The sequence below is a fragment of the Octopus bimaculoides genome, chromosome 4 (assembly GCF_046866305.1).
Source record: "Octopus bimaculoides isolate indiv1 chromosome 4, ASM4686630v1, whole genome shotgun sequence".
Classification (NCBI taxonomy): Eukaryota; Metazoa; Mollusca; class Cephalopoda; order Octopoda; family Octopodidae; genus Octopus; species Octopus bimaculoides.
In genome coordinates, this window is record NC_142931.1 from 119857563 (window position 1) to 119879146 (window position 21584).

Consider the following 21584-nt stretch of genomic DNA (forward strand, 5'->3'; position numbering starts at 1 on the left):
AATTATTTAATGAAAGATATCGCAACAGTTTTCAACTGGAATTTGAAAGTTCCTTTTAAAAACACTTACTCAGGCCTTTTATATTTTAGGCATATCAGTATAGTATTTTACACACACACACAATCAGTATATATGACCAATTCTCAGAGAACTGAGGGTCTAGTACTTTTAATCAGGATATGATTATGATGACCCTTGCAACCTACCAAAATAATTCACTAAATGACAAGGTGAGCTGTATGTATGTGTATGTATGTATGTGTATGTATGTATGTATGTATGTGTATGTATGTGTATGCGTATCAATGACTACTGCAGCTCCAATAAGTCTGAGGAATTCCCAGCCTAATTTGCTAGTCACGTAAAACGTACCTGTGCCAGTGTCACTTAAAGGCACTATTGTCAGTGCCACGTTAAAAACATCCAGCATGCACTGTAAAGTAGTTGTCCTTAAGAAGGGCATCCAGTCATAGAAACAAAGCTAAATCAGACTGGAACCTGATGCAGCTCTCCTACTTGCCAGCTCTGGTCAAACTGCCTAACCCATGCCAGCATGAAAAAACGAACATTAAAGGATGATGATGATGATTATCCCTAGTAACAGTGTCCAAGCACAGCATAGATGAAAATGCATATTATTAGTGATGTCTCTAAAGAAGAATGAAGGGACACCAACAGGAATTAAACAATCTAAAGAGAGAGTTACAACCTGAAAGTGCTCAATGAATCCAGAGCCTACAGATGTAGTAACTACTAGTCACTGAGAGAAGTAAATGTTCTAGGATCTGGAAAAGTGTTAAAGCTTTGCCAGTAATATCATATCATACATATGTTGTTCTTGGCACTCCATCGCTTACGACGTCGAGAGTTCCAGTTGATCCGATCAACGGAACAGCCTGCTCATGAAATTAACGTGCAAGTGGCTGAACACTCCACTGACACGTGTACCCTTAACGTAGTTCTTGGGGATATTCAGTGTGACACAGTGTGACAAGGCTGACCCTTTGAATTACAGGCACAACAGGAAGTAAGAGTGAGAGAAAGTTGTGGTGGAAGAGTACAGCAGGGTTCGCCACCATCCCCTGCTGGAGCCTCGTGGAGCTTTAGGTGTTTTCGCTCAATAAACACTCACAACACCCGGTTTGGGAATCGAAACCACAATCCTATGACCGCGAGTCTGCTGCCCTAACCACTGGGCCATTGTGCCTCAAGCATATCATACATAGAAAAGGGCTAAATTAATACAGAGGTCACCAGAGAATCGTATGAATGGTACTGTACCAGGAGCTACAGCACATTGCATATATGGAGGCTTAGATGAAGACTGCAAAATTCTTCATATTCTTCACAAACTGTTCACTTCACTCCAAGATGAACGGCTATGTCAGAATAATGTGTACATAGGCACAGGCATTGCTGTAACAGTAAGAGGTTTGCTTCTCACCCACATGGTTCCAGGTTCAGTCCCACTGCATGGCACCTTGAGCAAGTGTCATTTATATCAGCCTCAGTCTGATCAAAGCCTTGTGAAAGGATTTAGTAGACAGAAACTGAAAGAAGCTCATTGTATATATATATATATTGTATATATCTGTGTGTGTGTGTGTGTGTTTGTGTGTGTGTTTATGTTGACAGTTGGTGTTGATGTGCTTATGTTCCTGTAACTTGGCAATTCAACAAAAAGAACCCAATAGAATAAGTATCAGGCTTTAAAAAAAATAAGTACTGGAGTTGATTCATTTGATTAAAATTCTTCATGGTGTTGCCCCAGCATGGCCGCATAGATCAAACTGACTTAATGATGAACACATAGATGAACTGACTTAAACAAATAGAAGTATAAAGATTAAAGATCCAGGAAAATTGCACTCTATAAAAAACTAAGTAACACTGATGTTTTACATGTATGCTTGATGTGGTAAATTCAAGCAAGTTGATTGAGACATTTATCATAGAATTTAACATGAGAGATATGCTTTGATTTGTTGCTTCTGCTAAAGAAAAAGCAAAATTGTTGATGCAAAAGAAAGGTTTGCATAAGCTGAGTCCTGTCTTGAAGTTTGAAAATGCATCAGATGAAGATCTTGACACTGATTTCAAAAGATTTCATGAACCAAAAGCTTGCTTGATCTTGATTTTTAATGCAAATACAGACCATGAAAGTATGGTTGGTATTTTCACTGAACAGCAACAAGCTATGCTTTTGTTGAGAGCTATCAGGAAAGTTACGACAGGGATAACTGGCTTAGTTGCAGCCAAGCATTTGCAGCATCATTTTTTGGTCCTTCAAAGTCTAGCTTTTACTATTATTGTGAAGCAGAAATACTGTCAAGAATAGAGCATATATCGAAAACAGAGAATATGTTCAACCCATTAGCATTTAAACTGGCCATATGAGACCAAAATATTTTACTAGTTTTATGTTCAAGCTGGGCAGATCCAGCCTCTCACACCTATCCTATGTCATTCTAAAAATAAATAATCACAAAATCAAAATGGCTAAGCTATAAGATAATACATGATTAATTCAAAACAATGTGAGGAAAATATGCATTACATTTGACAGAGTAATCTAAATGCTAAAAGGTTAATAAAGAAAATCTGGCTGAGTGATTGAATATTAATAAAGAAATGACTGATGTGTATTGCTATAGTGACTGTATTATTGTACACATGGTTTTGAATGTTCAAGCAGATAATGAAACTGATGAGGCTGACAGCCAAGATCAAGATGTAACTGAAAGACTTACTAGTGTTAATCAAGTTAATGAGAGATCTAATCAAAGAACTTGAATAAAGCAACTTTGTCCTTCCACCAGCAATTGACAAAGTGACTTTGTGACAGAAAAGTAACTTGTAACCACAGTTCGTCCATAAAATGGATAATTCAGCATGGGTAAGGGAATCAAAGTTGCTAGAAAATCTGTCTCACACACACACACACACACACACACAAATATCATTAAGGCGCCGAGCTGGCAGAAACGTCAGCACGCCGGGCAAAATGCTTAGCAGTATTTCGTCAGCCACTATGTTCTGAGTTCAAAATCCGCTGAGGTCAACTTTGCCTTTCATCCTTTTGGGGTCGATTAAATAAGTACCAGTTATGCACTGGGGTCGATATAATCGACTTAATTCGTTTGTCTGTCCTTGTTTGTCCCCTCTGTGTGTAGCCCCTTGTGGGTAGTAAAGAAATAACAAATATCATTTTGCATCTGCTTTCCATGCTGGCATGCGTTGGATTCTTTGACAGGATCTGACAGAGTCTACACCTGGCTCAAACATCTTTTTTGGTATGGTTTCTATGGTTGGATGCCCTTCCTAACATCAACCACTTTACAGCATGTACTAGAGTGCATTTTCTCATGATATCAACAAAAGAGAAGTTGTTATGGCTCTTGGCAAGACTAAAGGGTCCCCTGAATCCTGAATTGTCTCTGCTCAATTCACCAACCACTAGGTGCTTTTACCATGGCACCAGTACTAATGAGGTCACCTCCTGATACACAAGACTAAAGAACTCCTGCAAATGAAAGGGAGGAAAGGAAACAGAATGGTGACGCTATGTGAGATGTTGAGAAAAAGTTAAATTATGATGGAACGAATAGATAACTGTGAGGGGGTGGTTGTGAAGAAAATAACAGAGGAGATAGTGTTGGGAAGGGGAGGAATTTTGGCAGGAGTTAATGAGAAAGACAGTGATATGGTTTATGGGGTGGGTTGAGTAAGAAGTATGCACTACTTTATCTAAGAAGATAGAGATGGTGGGGACAAGTGTGTGTGTGTGAGAGATATGATATATGTGGTCTGATCAATAAGTATCCGGACTGCTGCCATACTAATGAAGGTAAAGCTTGCAGAGTGAAGCTGCTTGCAACAGGTTGACCTTGAACTCTGCTGTGCATGCACACTGAGTTTTAACATTTTAGTTCACTTTCGCTGTTTACAGCAGTGCTTGGAAGGAACGTGATCATCACATTGACTATGACAGAGAAAGTTGAGTAGTGAATCTGCATCAAATTTTGCCAAAAGTTTGGCGATACCTGCTCAGAGGCCTAAGCAAAGTTTTCAAAAAGTTTTCATCATTCTCAACACAGTCAAGATCTTGTGCAACTGAAACCCAAGTGTTTTTTGGTCGCAGTTTGGGCACTAATTTGGCAGACATGCATTAAATACACAAATCTTCAGTGTTAATGGACTGAACTGAACCGTAACTAATCTGCACATCCTCTGATAACGCATGGATGGTGATTCGATGATTTCCCCTCACTGCTGCATGCACATCTGCAATGTTTTTCTCAGTTCTACTGGTTGCAGGTCTTCCAGAACGTTCGTCAATATCGACATTTTTTCGGCCATCTTGGAAACTACTCATGCACTTGTGTGCGGCTCATACACTCCTCTCCATACACTTTCTGTAACTTGCGTAGGCCTCTGATAAGGTATTGCCATGACAACTTTCTCTGTCATGGTCAAAGTGATGATCACATGCTACACACGTTCCTTCCAAGCTCTGCTGTAAACAGCAGAAGTGAGTTAGAACAATTGAGTCTAAGGCCAATCTGTGCCAAACAGCTTCACTTTGTGTGCTTTAGCTTCGTTATTATGGCAACAGTCTGGATACTTATCGAACAGACCTCTTATATATATATCATATATAACACACACTGATCAGGTACAACCCTTTCAAGGAGATTCAAAAGACTCATAGGCAAATCAGCTGAGGGTTGGTCTTAATAAAGACAAGCTGTCATATTTTCCAGTTTAAGTTTCTTGACATACCTCTACAAATAAGATTCCATGTAGTTTCTTATTTGGTCAGATTTTGTCTGCTAAATAATGACTGAAAATGTTGAGTGAGAGCCTCTTAAGACTATTACTGATACTCCCGTGAAAAGAGAATTTTTTTTTCTCTGATATCCCTTAAGAGTTCAATCCCAAACCTTAGAAATTTTATGGGGTGATCATAAATTATAATAAAAAAATTATCACTGTTTTCATACTTCTGCTGCTCCTATTCGTTTGCTGTGTCATCACTGGTGAGGTGTAATGGAAGTTTCAATGCATTACTAGCTGGTTTACTTCCAGGCAGTAGAGTGACAATGATGTCTAAAGATCTATCACAGCAATTTTCCCATGTTTCCTTACTTCAGGTAAAGAAGTAGGTTTATCAGGAAGATTTCTCCTCCTCTTCCAGGCACATAAAGAATATTAGACATAGACAACATACACAAAAATAGCTGAATATAGGTATATATATATATATATATATATATATATATATATATATATATATATATACAACACACAATAGCAAAATAAAGACAGCCTTTATCATGAAGATATCTGCAGTGTAGTTATCAAAAACCAAAGAGTATAACAATATTTTGTTTTAATATGTCTACTTTGTATTATCATATTAATTTGAACAAACATATTTTATGCGTGTGGCTAGCACTTGATGTATACATGTCAGCAACATCATCTTCTTCCTACTTACACACACAATATCTTTTTTTTTGTATACAATATCTTTTTCTGTGTGAACAATTTCATTAAAAAATCAATTTCTCTTTCACTTTCTCTTTCCTTACCCGTGTCATTTTTCTCCCTCCCCACCCCCTCTCTCTCTCTCTCTCTCTCTCTCTGTCATATCTCTTATTTTGACAATCAATCTGTGATCATCTGTCTTTGTTTGTCTTCCTGATCTCAATGATAATTCAGCCAACTGAGCTGTATGCACACTTGCACACATAAGAAGGACATCTAGCTGTAGAAACCATATCAAAGTGGACATTAGTGCATGACACAAACCTACGACTTGTCAGACCCTGTCAAACCATCTAACCCATGCCAGCATGGAAACTGGGTGTTAAATTATGATGTTGATGATGATACATAATACTGATACACATACACAAAAACATACATCATTTGTTAAACCAAGCAGCAGCAGTGACTACAGCTTCTAGTTTGATGCGAAGATGGCATAGGGGTTAGTTCAGAGAAGCAGCCTGCTATAGTAGTGCGGTTGAGGAGAGAGAGAGCTATCCAATGGTAGCTTAGTTGTTCGAGAATGTTAATGGATAAATGTTTCATAATTGTATGCAGTGTGTGTGGGTGCATTATTTTTCAAGGCTTTCTTCAATGCTTGCAATTCTGTCAAAAAAATTAATATAAATAATGCATATATATATATATATATATATATATATATATATATATATATATGCATATAAATCCATATCCTTCTTCTGACAAGTCTTTTTGTATGGATATGACAGAAGTAGCTTTACAACAACTCATTTCCAGTAGTTACTAGCGTTAATAGTTCTCATCTGATTACATTAGCTTTGTATAATAAAAGAAAATTGGTAAAATTATCAAGCTTTAGTAACATTCCAGCAGCAAATGTTATTCTACTATTTAGATTAAGTCAGCTTGGCACTAATCAATACCACCTCACCGTTATAAATACTACTAAGATTAGTGAAAGTAAGCTACACATTTTATATTTATTATTGTTTTGCTGCAATATGCTCCAAGACAATTTATTATCTGACACCTATATTTTTTCTTCTTAAGCTATTCTGCTGGCAACAGAACTTCAGTTAGACATTGTAAATATAGTGTGCATCTGTTTGGCAAGGTTTTAATTACTCTACACTTTTCTTAATCTTTAGCCCCATTTTTCATTACTAGCCTGAGTTGACTGAATCAAGACAGACTTATTCCATTACTAGATGCATCTGAGTTTAAAATGATAATTTTAAACATAGGTCACAATATTAAATTTAAGGCCACAGTATTGATGTTACAGCAAGAAATTATTTATCAATGAAAAAATGTAGAAGAAAAATAAAGTCAGGAGCTTAAGTATTTTAATTTTTAATAATGGTTTCTTATTGAATAAAGCCTGAAGACTCTTTTAGTTGTTGTTTAGTGTTAGGTCAACCTAGTTCAAGCAGATCACTGATTAATGCTTTTTTTAACAAATTTCTCTTGAAACACATTGCCTTTGTTTTAATTAATTTTGAAAATAATGAAGAATTTAGTAAATTAAATGTCAACATTAAGCTGGTGTTTGGTACATAAATTAACATGGAATTTTAATGGAAGGTTTTAATTTAGATCACATTAAGACAAGACACTTGTATCTTAGTAACAGGGGGTGGTTTCATATAAATTGGTATTTAAAGAGTTAAAAGTATTCCTATCATATCAGTCTGGGTTTTGTTTCTTCAGACATCATCTATCTAGATTAATCTATCCTTCTTTTTCTTAAAATGATAGGGTGTGATAAGAAGGATATGTACCTACTACTTCTAACTGACTGAGTGATCATGTAAAAGTCCCTTATTGGTTCATGAATTCTAAAGAAGTTTGCGAAAGTGAAGTGGGAAGTTGTATTACCATAACCAAAATAAATATGCTTACAAATATCCAATTGACAATACAAAATCAGGCTACTTACTCTTTTCAGTAGAAACATCATGGCATATTTTGGAATCCACTATACTTCAACAATTATAACAACATTCCCAAAATGCAATAATATAGTAATGGTACATGTAATGTAAAAATGTTCTAAACATGTGACTAATTGGGTTTTCTAATTAGGTTTACCTTTGACATTTACTTTAGCACACAACTGCAGTAATTATCAAATTATATCAGTCATTGAGCTGACGACCACATTGTCACACAAAACTATGCAACAATTGTTTCTTAATATAGACACAAGGTTTCTGATTTATAAAGAAAAGGAAATGAGGTGTGAAACAAAATAACATTCAGCAGGTGACATAATGAAATATAATGAGACAGTATATCATAAATAGGATTTGTAGTACAATATCATACATTATGGTGACTCATAAAGAAAGCCACAAGGCTTTATAGAGTATCAACATCATCATCGTCATTTTAATGTCCACTTTTCATGCTTGCATGGGCCAGGCAGAATTCACTGAGGTATATTTTCTATGGCTGCATGTCCTTCCTATTGCTAAACCTCATGTTTCTAAGCAAGGTAATATTTTTCCTGTAGCCGGACATGTTTATGCGGGAGACTGGAAATGAAAAACACCACATGCATGTTGGTAACCCTCTTTTTACAACCATCATGCAATGTCAAAGACAAGGTGCACACACACACACACACACATACATATACAATGGGCATCTTCCAGTTTCTGTTTACTGAATCCACTCACAAGGCATTGGGTAGACTAGAGCCACAGAGGAAAACACTTGTCCAAGATGCCATGCAGTAGGATTAAATCCAAAATCATGCAGTCAGGTGGTTAACTTCTCAATCACGCTGCTACACCTGCACCTATGTATGTATGTACACATGCACATCCACACATACATATGATAAGTTGCTGATGCATTTCTTTTTACCAAATTCCACTCACGAGGTATTGGTCAATCTGTGACTGTAGAAGACATTTGCTTAATGTGCCATGCAGCAGGAATGAACCCGGACTCATGTGCTTGCAAGCAAAATTTGTAATCTCACAGCCATACCTGTGTCTGAATAGACACACATGCCCCCACCCCCACCTGTTGTATGAAGAGATGCCAATGCATATGAATGAAGATGATTGCATCAAGAGGTGCCGATCCCTGATTGTGGAGGGAACACGTGGAAGGGGTAGACCCAGGAAGATGTGGGACGAAGTGGTGAGAAAGGATCTACAGACGTTGGAACTCAGAGAGGAGATGACAGGGGACTGAGACTCCTGGCAGTTTGCTGTGCTTGAAGACATGTAAAGCTAAGTAAAAACACAGTTGTCCTCGCATACAGGCTTGTCTCCTGTAACCCCTGCCACCTGAGCATCCCTAATCTTGTGGACTCATAGGTGCTGGTGCCACATAAAAAGCACCCATGCCGGTGCTGCACAAAAGCACCCAGTATACTCTGTAAAGTGGTTGGCATTAGGAAGGGTATCCAGCTGTAGAAACTATACTAAAACAGACAGGGAGCTTGAACAGCCCTTCAGCTGGTCAGCTCCTGTCAAACCATCCAACCCATTCCAGCATGGAAAATGGACACTAAATGATGAGGATATATGATGATATATATATATATGTGTGGGTATGTGTTATTTCTTTACTACCCAAAAGGGGGCTACACACAGAGGGGACAAACAAGGACAGACAAACGGATTAAGTTGACTATATCGACCCCAGTGCATAACTGGTACTTATTTAATCGACCCCGAGAGGATGAAAGGCAAAGTTGACCTCGGCGGAATTTGAACTCAGAACGTAGCGGCAGATGAAATACCGCCAAGCATTTCGCCTGGCGTGCTAACATTTCTGCCAGCTCACCGCCATAAGTGTGGGTATGTGTATGTGTTTATCTATGTCTGTGTATGCAATTATGTTTGACACAACAGTATCGGTTAAAACAAGACGCATGTTGTGTAAAAATGGTTGATAATCATTTGACAAAATATAATACCAGATAGATATAGGTATTGTGGGTTGATATGATTAACTAAAAATCCTATAAACAATTTTTTAGCATGGCTGCGGTTAAATGGCCAAACCAAATAAAAAGAGTGTCGTCGTTGTTGTCGTCGTCATCAGCCATTTTCCATGTTGGCATAAGTTAGACAGTTTGAAAGGATCTGACAAGCTAGAACACTGTGCCAAGCTCCAATACCAACATCAGCTTTGGCATGTTTTCAACAGCTGCATGTGCTTCCTAATGCAATCACCTTTCAGTGCGTACTGGGTTCTTTGTCTTGTGTAACCAGCACTTGTGAGGTTGTGAAGTAAGAAGCAAGACAGACAAAAGAAGAGTAAAGAGAAAACACCGCCCCATGACTAAGAGAGAGAGAGAGAGAGAGAGAGAGTGTGTGTGTGTGTGTGTGTGTGTGTGTGTGTGTGTGTGAGAGAGAGAGAGAAAGAGAGAGAGATTATTGGGAAGTTTCTTAAGTTTTGTGGCTGGAATCCATGCAACAGAAATGCATGTTCATCTAATAAAATTTGGTTGCTAACTTGAATTAGACTACAAACAGGCTCCATGCTATCTACATGTGTTTGTATGTATTAGAACAGCTATGCAATTTATACTATGCTGCCAAATTATAGCAACATGCTTGCATGAAATTCTGCAAATTTGTTATTGATGCACTTTTGTGTAACTTATTTATAAATACTTTGATGTTATAAATAACTGCTTGTCCATCTTTTATTTTATCTTTATTTTCATTAGCTCTACCAGTGTGTTTCCCATAGTCAGCTTTTGTTTACCTGAATTATGTCTCCCATGATTTAATGTTGGAATTTAGGAATTCAACCACTAATCTACACTCTTTGATGTGCTTGTATGCATTGCATGAGTCCATATATGCATGTGTGTGTGTGTGTGTGTGTATGTGTGTGTGTATTTGAGACATATTTGAACCTGTAAGAAACACATTCACTGTATTTTGTCATGGAGAAATTTTCTGTAATGGGTTCAAATATGACTGAAGCATATTTAAATTAGTAGCAAGTTTACACACACACACACACACACACACACACACACACAAGCACACACACACACACACACACACAAATATCTGAAAGTTTGAAAACATAGCTGAAGTGCAAAGACAATTCAGGAGGGAGTTTCAAAACAAATCCATTAACATGACAGAATTAGACATAAGTTTGAAGCAGATGGAAGTGTTCAGAATGTCCGCAAGAAATGTTCCAGAAGACTGCAGACACTGATAAGCCCCACAAAGCAAGAAAGGGAGTTAAAAGCATATTGTTGGGGTTCAAGAAAATGTGTGCAACAAGTGCATCATGAGATAGAAATTTCAAAATCATGTATCCACCACCATTTTGAAATATTGTCATTGGACAATTACATTCCAAGAATAAGCCATACTCGCAATGAAGATGATCCAGACTGAAAAGCTGAGTTTTGTGAGTGGTACTGTGAAAGATGTATAGAATATGCAAACTTTCCAATAAAGGCTGTTTGGAGAGATGAGGCTACATTTATATTAAATGGCTCAATTGTTTACCACAATTGCACCTACTGGGGACCAGAGAATACATACATTAAGAAGGAACATTCTGTTAATTTACCAAGAGTTACAGTATGGTGCAGCTTATTAAAAGGATTAATTGGACCATTCTTTTTGACAGTACCTATGACTGATCCCTTTTACTTGAACTTGCTGCTAGAACCTGTCATACCCAGGAGTCTTATTTCCAGCAAGATAGGGCACACCCATACTACCATTGTAATGTAAGTCTCTACTTTGATAAAATTTTTCCAAACAAGTGGAATGAATGAAGTGGTTCAGTAGAATAACCTCTGCTTTTATCAGATCTCACACCACTAAATTTTTTTCTTTATGGGGATACTTAAAGTTAATGGTACAAAACCAACAATAGTCAACATATTGAGGACACCCAGTGTACAAGAATGCACACACATACTGAATGAAATGTTTCTTGGTGCATGTGATTCTATTGCTTTGCATTATCAGCAATGCCTGGACCACAACAGTCAATAGTTTGAAAACAGATGTTCATAAAAATATTGAATCCTGTGTGTAGATTCTATTAAATTTTGAAAATGAAATGTAGTCTAATATAAACACAGGCTTTATAATCATGCAATGTGTGTATAGATATTTTTTAGGAAACCTTGTATAAAGCTCTTATATAAGCAAATACTCATTTCATGCAAGCATGAAAACTACCCAAAATACACATGCACACACACACACACAGGGCTTCCATGAAATTTCCATCAACCAAATTTCACACACAAAGACACTGATCAGTATCAGACTATAGTAGAAGGCATCTGTCCAATGGGCTGCCCAGGAGTGGGTTAGAACTTAAAATCATATGGTTGCTAAGCAAACTTTATAACCATACAGCCATAATAATAGTTTCTAATACAGTTACAAAGCCAGAAATTTGCGAGAAGAGATAGTTGATCATATTGACCACAGTACTCAACTGATACTTATTTTACTGCCCTTAAAAGGATAAAAGGTAAAGGTGACCGTAACAAGGTTTGAACACAGATGGTGAAGAGGCATAATTAAATACCACAAGACATTTAGTTCAACATTCTAACAATGATACCAATCTATTACCCTAACAATAATGACAAGAATATATTTGCAGAATAAAAAAGATCCTAAAATCCAAACTGAATGCAGGAAACATCATCCAAGCAATCAACTCCAGCGAAGCATTGCAAATAAGGAATGGGGCAAGAATTATTGAATGGGGAAAAGATGAGCTAAAGGACATTAACAGGGAAGTAAAGACCTTAATTGATTGGAAGTGTTATCATGTACATTGTTTTGTCTTCGTAGAAAAGATATTCTGCTCAATACCACAGATTTCCTTGTCAGTTGCTTGACCGTAGCCAGTTGAGCATGTCCCTTAGTGGCTGATGATATGGGCATTTCTGATCATGAGCAGAAGTAGTGGGAGAGCATCATAGCCATGTCTTGAGAGGAATTCTTTGGAGTTTGGATAATTCACCTTTGGAAACATGGGTGTTTTGTTTAACATCCTTAAACAACCCTTATTCAGGGACCTTTTGAACTGGATGGGCTACTCAACCTAAAGAAAATTCTAAATGGGCCCCACCTGCAAGGTCATGCACAGTTTATCTTAATATAAAATCACCATGTCGCGCACATATGGTTGTGATGCATGTGCCTGATGTACCCTTATCAGACGGGTAGTCATGATGGGTATACTGGGCTTCATATATTTTACCCCAATGTCACTTTGATGGCATGCACTGCTCTCTCACTCAATAATAATAATAATAATAACGACAAGAACAACATGATAATCTTCTTTTTAGGATTATGAGACACTGGGATTCTCAGGAGAGGAGAATACAATTTTTGACATTCATGGCATTCTCAGAAGTATATTAACAATGTAACTCAACACTATAAACTAATGCAATATTTATTAATTATAACATTCCCTTCATACATACTCTCCCTAGGGTAATTACGAGTATTTGAACTATGAAACTGAAAGTTTACTGTTCGTGAGCAGTTATACAATACAGTACATGAGATGAGATATAAATCACTAACTCTGTGGCACATAAGTCAAGGTTAACAGTAATCGGTTAACTTATTGACTTACTTTTTCTGTAAACTATTGTTAGAATTTATTCTCAGATTCAAACAGCAATGTTGGAAGAAAAATTTTACTAACTGAAGTAGGCACATAATGACCACAGAATCTTTAATGGCTTATCAAATGCTGCATGATTTGAGCAGTATCTTATTTATGCATATTGCAAGAAATTTTCTTCTCAAGAAACTAATTGATGTTACATAATTGTGTGTGAGTTTAAAAACAGAGATAGAAAGTGTGTGCGTTTCATTGGTTTGTATGTGTGTGTACATGTGCATGTAAGTGTGTGTGAGGTTGGTTGCATATTTATGTTCTATTTAGTATGTGTAAATTATTTTATCTATTACATTGAAATCTGCATCTGTGATATAACATGACATGTCATTAAATAAATGAGACAAATATACAAGTGGTTCCTTTAATTAAGACATTTAAATTTCATGATAAAATATGACAGTTTTACAGTTAACTTCTGCAAGGGAATCACAAAACAAGAAACGATCAAATATTCAAGTGAGTTGTCAAGGAATCTTCAAGGATTTTTAAGAAATAGAGTGTATGCTGAAAACAATGGCTGACATATCACTGATAAGCAATAAAAAAATTGTGAAATTTGCTTTTATGGAAGGTTAGAGGAAGGAGCAAGCTGAATGAATAAATGAGTGAATTAATAAGTGTGAATGAAGAGGAGGTTAGTGACAGAGAACTACAGTGAGCTGAGGATAAATGCACACAGACAATAATGGGGTACAAGACTACCTTGGATTCAGTGCTGTCCTTTGAATCCTTCATTACAATCTGCCAGGATGAAAAAATAAAAATGAAAATAAAAACAAAAATTTAAATTTAAAAAAAAAACAACAAAGAAGGTCTGTAACTGTTTGATTCTGCTTGTATGTATATTTTATTTTTGCCATGAAGCTAAATATAATCCCATACAAAACAAAAAAAAAAACAGAAAAATCAAAATAAATTTCTTACAGAAATGATTTCTGGAAATCAGTATAAGATTTGCAAACAAAAGAAAAAAAAAAAGAATTTTTGGGGGTAGATTTTCTCTTCAGATTTTCAAACAAAGTGGGGGAAAAATAGACTATATCCATCCATCCATTCACCTACCCCACCCCCACATACATACAGGTGCAGGCATGGCTATGTGGTAAGAAGCTTGCTTCCCAACCACATGGTTCCAGGTTTAGTCCCACTGTGTGACATCTTGGGTAAGTATCTTCTGTTATAATTTTGAGCCAACCAAAGCCTTGTGAGATGGAAATTGAAAGAAGCCTGTTATGTATGTATGTATATACATGGCACCTTATTCAAGGAACCATGTAGTTGGTAAGCAAGCTACTTACCACATAGCCATGCGTATAGCTCTTATATAAATACTGTACATATTGATTTCAAATTTTGGCACAAGGCCAGCAAGTTCAGGGAAGTGGGTTAGTCAAATACATCAACCCCAGTGTTCAACTGGTACTTATTTTATCAACACCAAAAGGATGAAAGGCAAAGTCAACCTTGGCAGAATTTGAACTGGGAACATGAAGATGGACAAAATGCTGCCAAGCATTTTGCTTATTATGCTAACAATTTTGCCAGCTTAAATATTGTGTATATTAAATGATATTTATCTCTCACTGGATGGAGTACATTTTTTGTGGATCCTGCTTATAATGGAACATTCAACAGTAAATGTATATGTGTATTTGTTTGTGCTTGGTCCTCACCACTTGATAACCAGTGTTGGTTTGTTTACATCTCCATAATTTAGCTGAATTTGCAATGATAGAATAAATATCAGACTAATAAATAAGTACCAAGTATTGGGACTAATTTGTTTAACTAGACCTTTCAAAGTGATGCCCCAGCAAGGCCACAGTCCAATGACGGAAATAAATGAGAGGATAAAGAATAGAAGGTCCTTTGAAGAATATTAATATTGTAATTTTTTTACATCTGTGTGGGTGTTTCTGCATGTATATTCACACATAACTGAAACAACATGGAAAATGCTTGGTAAACATTTATTATTTAATAAAAGTAACATTCATTTTTGCATATGCAAAATCTCTTTCCCTTGTCTATCATATTTCCAAGCTGCAGACAATAATACTGTCTAGCAGAATGTGCTATTTACTCACCCCCATCAACTTTGCTTGTTCTATACTTATGTTGCTATGGTATTAAGTAGCTAAGATACAGTTACGTCTAGAACCTATGTTTATGGCAGTATTTTTCAGGAAATTTTAAAATTATATGATCTATTTTCTGATTGTGGTGAAAAAGGAATAATCCTGGAATCATGATGGTGCCAAAGTTTACATTAACAAAAGACAATTACTTACATTTTCTTTATCTGTTTGAGTCTTAGGGGTGAGAGTCAATTGTAATATAAGGTAGCCCATATAAGTTGATTTTCCTTTTTCAGATAACATAACTTTCATTTCCTCAGTCCTGAAAAAAAGAAAAAAGCAGAAAATGAAACTTTTAAGATGATTTTTGTCATAAGTTTAATATAACATGATTTAGATGGGTCAGTATCTTTATTAGATTTTGTTTTAGTATTTTAGTTTGCAAAATTGTTTGTGTTGAACAGATTTTGCTGTAGCCTGGAAGGGTTATTATGCCAATAATAAACACATGCACTGGTTCTATTACACTTCTTTTACTCTTTTACTTGTTTCAGTCATTTGACTGCGGCCATGCTGGAGCACCGCCTTTAGTCGAGCAAATCGACCCCAGGACTTATTCTTTGTAAGCCTAGTACTTATTCTATCGGTTTCTTTTGCCGAACTGCTAAATTACAGGGATGTAAACACACCACCATCGGTTGTCAAGCGATATTGAGGGGAAAAACACAGACACACACATATATATATGAGAGAATTTACGAAAAAAAAACAACAACAGACGAGGACAGGTGGTGTAAACAACAAAAGGATGTATTAGTTTAACGCTCGGGAATATAGAAAGTCTTTAACGTTTCGAGCTACGCTCTTCAACAGAAAGAATACGGAGAAAACAAGGAGAAAAACACGGAGAAAAAAAAATTGAATGGTTTGGTCAGCGATCTATCATGGCGTCTGATATATACATATACATATATACGATGGGCTTCTTTCAGTTTCTGTCTACCAAATCCACTCACAAGGCTTTGGTCGGCCTGAGGCTATAGGAGAAGACACTTGCCCAAGGTGCCACGCAGTGGGACGGAACCCGGAACAATGTGGTTGGTAAGCAAGCTACTTACCACACAGCCACTCCTGCGCCTATATTACTATTATTAATCAATTAGTTAATATTTAATCATTTCAGTGCCACATAAAAAGAACCTATGCCAGTGTCACATGAAAAGCACTCATGCTGGTGCCATGAAAAAAAGGAACTTGTGCTGGTGCCACACAAAAAACATCTGGGCCTGTGCCAGTCTCATATAAAAGCACACATGTCAGTGTCACATAGAAAACATCCATGCCATTGCTATGTCAGAAGCACCCAATTTACTCTGTAAAGTGGTGGTCATTAAGAAGGACATCCAGCCATATAAATCATGCCATAACAGACAAATCAGAGCCTGATGTAGCTCTCCGGTTAGCTAGTTTCTGTCAAACATTCTAACCTATACCAGCAAAGAAAATGGACATTAAATGATGATGATAATGATGATGATGAATTAACTAAATTTTTTATTTGATTAATCATTTTATCAACCAATTAGTCAGTTAAGGTCATCAAAGTTCTTTTGCCATCATTTGTGACCTCATCAATGACATGTCCTCTCTACCCCAGGTCTGCTTTGGGTCTGTGATTGACGGATCAACCAATTAATCAAGCAATCAATTGGTTAATTAGTTAAGTAATAACAACAACAACAACAGAAGTGAAATGGAACCAGTGCATGTGTTTATCGTTGGAATAATAACCTTCCCAAGATAAAACAAAATCTTTATTAGATTTTTCTGGAAATCTTTTAGTCACTGTGCAATGGCTATCACGTTAAAGTGTGGGATCACATTGTCATAAATAGAGCATTGAATTGAACATCTGAGTAAGGTGCATAACTCTGCTTGTTTAAGTTAATCTGACCAAAAACAAAAAAAAAGGAGAGAGAGAGAGAGAGAGAGAGAGAGAGAGAGAGAGAGAGAGAGAGAGAGAGAGAAAGAGAGAGAGTGAGTTTATTCTGGTCTTATTTCACAGTCAATAGGTTTCTGTAAAATTTTTCTCTTTTCCTTTCATTTACATCATGGAAATTAAGCATTTTATGATGAATAAAGGAGAATTAAGGTATAGCTATGTGGTTATTGAAGTGACTTTGCAACCTTATGGTATTAGGTATGATTCCACTGCATAAAAATTTGAGTAAGTGTCTGCTACTAAAACCTGAAGTTGAATAATACTTTATGCACAAAATATGACAAGCAGAAACAGTGCTGAAGCCCACTGTAAATAACTATAAACCTTACTGGGCTTACTAGTTTGATACTGGAAGGTGTTTATAAGCCATTTAAAAACACAAAAAAAACGTTAGAATTACTTCAACATTTAAATTTAATTTGTCAAAATATTTTCGTCGTTTTTAGACCGTGACCTGTTCACTGACAGATTCTAATGCAGCAGGGAATTTTGTCAGTGAACAGGTTGTGGTCTCAAAGCAACAAAAATATTGTAACAAACTAAATTTAAATGTTGAAGTGGACCTAATGGTTTTTGTGTGTTTTTAAATGGCTTATAAACACCTTCTACACTGCAATTGTTTTCATTTCAGCACACAATCTCAGATCAGGTCACTTGCTATGCAAGTACATCTCCATAACAGTTTGATACTATTTGGGAATAATTCAAGACAGCTTACAATTCTGATGACAAAAAGCTTAAGTGGTCATTTAGGTAAGGAAATAAAAAATCATCGTGAAGAAACCCACAGTAACACCTCTGCTCAAGCTGTATTAACAAAGATCTGAGCTCAGCAATACTGTGTAATAAATGATAACTTAATGATACTAAGCTGTTGAACTATATACAGTTGCAAACCATGGCTTCTCCTACACTAGTAACGTGTATCTAGGCAGACTACAGTTTTAATAAATATCTGTAATATAAAACAATGTATTGAATTGCACAAAACCTTGATTGTTCCTCTGATAAACCAATATTTGAGCCAGTGGAGATTCTATATCCAAGTAAATATTCTAGTTTATAAAACGATAGCATAGGAAAACTGATGTACAAAATTGGTTTCAAATTTTAGCACAAGACCATCAATTGCAAGGAGGGGTTAGTTGATCACACTGACCCCAGTACACAACTGGTACATATTTTATCGACGTTAACAGGATGAAAAGCAAAGTTGACCCCCTTATTCAGAACATAAAGTCGTAAAAAATGCCGCTAAGGATATTTGTCCAATGTGCTAATGATTCTGGTAGCTCACCACCTTAACCAGATGTACAATACTGATTTTAAATTTTGGCATGAGGCAAGCAATTTGGAAGGAGAGAATAAGTCGATTACATTGAGCCCAGCACTCAACTGATACTTATTTTATTGACCCTGTATGGATGAAAGGCAAAGATGACCTCAACGGAACTTGAACTCAAAACATAAAGATGGACGAAATGCTGTTAAACATTTTGCTTGGCACATTAATGAATCTGCCAGCTTGCTGCCTTAAACTGATGTACAATATTGATTGGCAAATGAATAAGCAAATGAAACAAAGTATTGAATAAAGAAATTGCAACTTACACATTAGGTTCCAATGTGGTAAGGTCGATAGTGGCTGACCCCATTGAGTCATCATGCATTGCTCGATCATAGTCAAATACCTTTATACTAAGTGGCTTTAAAACATCTTCAACTGGGATTGTAAATTTCTCGTCCCAATGAGGATTAAGATTTTTATATATTATTCGGCTTTTATGAAGTAGTTTACTATCAATTTTGAATTTGACATATGGATCACTTGTTCCTGAAAAGAGAAAACATTGTTGCTCTATCATTATGTTTAATGTAAATTCAATAAAAAATTTTTTTTATATTTTTTATTAAAATATAAATCAATAAAATAAATCAATAATGAAATAACAAACAATAATTCTATATCTTCAGCATGTTCATTAACCCTTTTGATACAAACTTGCCTGAAATTGCTGCTTCTTCTATGATACAATTTAAAAATTATAAAGTGGTCTACATCAAAACATTCCATCAAAATTTCATGTTAATTTATGTTTCAAACACCAGCTTATTAACGACAAGGTCATTTTACTGACTGCATTATTTTCAAAATTAATTGAAACAACAGAAATATGATAACAAAAGGGTCAAAATGATGTAAATTCAAACTTTCAAACATTCCATCAAAATTTCATGTTAATTTATGTTCCAAACAAGTTATTTTACAAAATTCTTTATTATTTTCAAAATCAATTGATACAAAAGCAGTGTATTTCAACAGAAATATGGTAACAAAAGGATTAAAGTAGAGAGATACAAGTATATTAATACATATGTACTCCCAACTGAAACAATGACTAATGTAATCTAATTTTCATGGTACCTAAACTAATTTCAACTACATGTTTATTTGCTTTTTTTATTTTGATCTGTTATCACATTCACATCTAATTCTCCAAGTTTATTGCAACATTATTGAACAAATGAGTTTAATTATATCTTATTTCCTAAGAGTTATTAACACTGATGGAAAATATTTTGAAGTGTTATGCTTATGTAATTCTAATGAACCTTTAAATATTTTAGCTGAAATTTTAGCTTGCTTTTTTTTTTTCATTTTTTTTCCCTTCTGTGACCAAAAAAATAAAATCAGAAAAAGTCAAATGTAAAGTTATAGAGAGACAATAATTTAACAGTAAGAGTATCAAACTCAATACAATGATAGATTTCAATGGATTAGATTTGAATTCTTATTTTTATAAGTAACCATCTCTTCTAATGAATTGTTATTCTAAGTTCAAACTTTGACAAAATGGACAAAACATGAGTAGCAGAGCAGGAGAGATAACTAAAGTGTTACATGACCATACATGGTAGTTTAAATTTTATGGATCAGCACCAGGGGTGTGATCCTTTGTTGTCATAAGCATCCTTAATTATAATTGACAAAATTAGGTAGGATTCAATTAGAAAACAGTAATGCACTCAATTTGGTGACATACACAATTTGTTCCAGAAGTCTAACATTGAGCCTTTACTTCAAAATACATCACTCGGAATTCTAAGGTACAAAACTTAGAACTATGAAGCATTTAGTCCAGTAGTCTGTCATTAAGCTTTATTTCCACGACTCTACAGTTACAGATGAGTATTTACTGAATTAACACTTCTCAATTTCTTCTTTTTTAGTTTAATTTAGTTAGTCCACCCTATACATGCCTAAGCAGTTTTCTTCCAGAGTTTTAGATCATTTGCATGTTGAGGGTCTTCCCAGCATCAGTTGATAGCCTGTAGGTCCTGAAAGATTTTATGCCAAGTGGTCCAAACTCTACATCTTTTTGTTCATCCTGGTGATGTACATCTTACTGCTGTTTTTGGACACTGATGATCTAACTGTCACAAGATGAAAGCAGTCAGTTACTTTCATCATTTTGTTACTCTGTCATTGAGTTTTTTATCTCAATGTTCTTAAAGTGAACAGAAAACATTAAATAGAAAAAATTTATATCTTTATATCTTTTACTTGTTTTAGTCATTAGACTGCAGTCAGGCTGGGACAACCCGCTGAAGAACTTTTCGTCACATGAATCAACCCCAGTTCTTATTTTTTTAAGTTTGGTACTTACTCTAGTGGTCTCTTATAGCAAGCTGCTAAATTATAGGGACACACACATACACATATACAGTGGATGCCTTTCAGTTTCTGTCAACCAAATCCACTAAAAAGACTTTGATTAACTTGAGGCTAGAGTAGAAGATACTTGGCCAAGGTGCCACACAGTGAGACTAAACCTGGAACCGTGTGGTTGGAAGTAAGCTTCTTCTTACCACACAGCCATGCCTGAGCCTATGTGAATATTTTAAAAATAAAATCAACAATACTATCAAATTTTTAAGATGTATTACTTGGTACTACAAAGTTCTTATTTTATTATCTAAGAGATGTAAAATTTTCATAAGAACAAATGGAAGTGTTTTTTAGTCTTAAAGTATTAAGATGTATTCTAAGAGGCAATGTTTTGATTTAGCTAAAATCAATAGCACTTTTTCAGAAGTTAACTTATCTTCATAGTTTTACTGCAAGGTACTTATGAATAATTTCTGCATATAAAATCCCAATCTATTTTATACATTAACAATCACAACCTATTTCATACATAAGTTATTCATGCTAAATATTTAATCTTTAATCTCTTACTTGATTCAATCATTAGAACCTGAGGCCATGCTGGGGCACCGCTTTGAAGGTATTTATGTTT

The 21584-nt window shown here is 35.6% G+C and overlaps 1 protein-coding gene across 6 annotated transcripts in view; it reads right to left on the bottom strand.

Moving 5' to 3' along the window:
- Window positions 1-21584, bottom strand: part of LOC106868836 (multiple C2 and transmembrane domain-containing protein 1) — a 296877-nt gene that overhangs the window by 30450 nt on the left and 244843 nt on the right. For 3 of the 6 annotated variants that reach the window (XM_089351242.1, XM_089351239.1, XM_089351241.1), the window contains exons 4-6: window positions 18895-19117; window positions 15495-15603; window positions 13906-13944 (exon numbers count right to left, since the gene is read on the bottom strand). In XM_089351242.1, coding sequence (XP_089207368.1) covers window positions 13906-13944; window positions 15495-15603; window positions 18895-19117 — 371 coding nt within the window. The remainder of the gene's footprint in view (window positions 1-13905; window positions 13945-15494; window positions 15604-18894; window positions 19118-21584) is intronic. The other 3 variants (XM_089351244.1, XM_089351240.1, XM_089351243.1) reach the window with 1 other exon arrangement.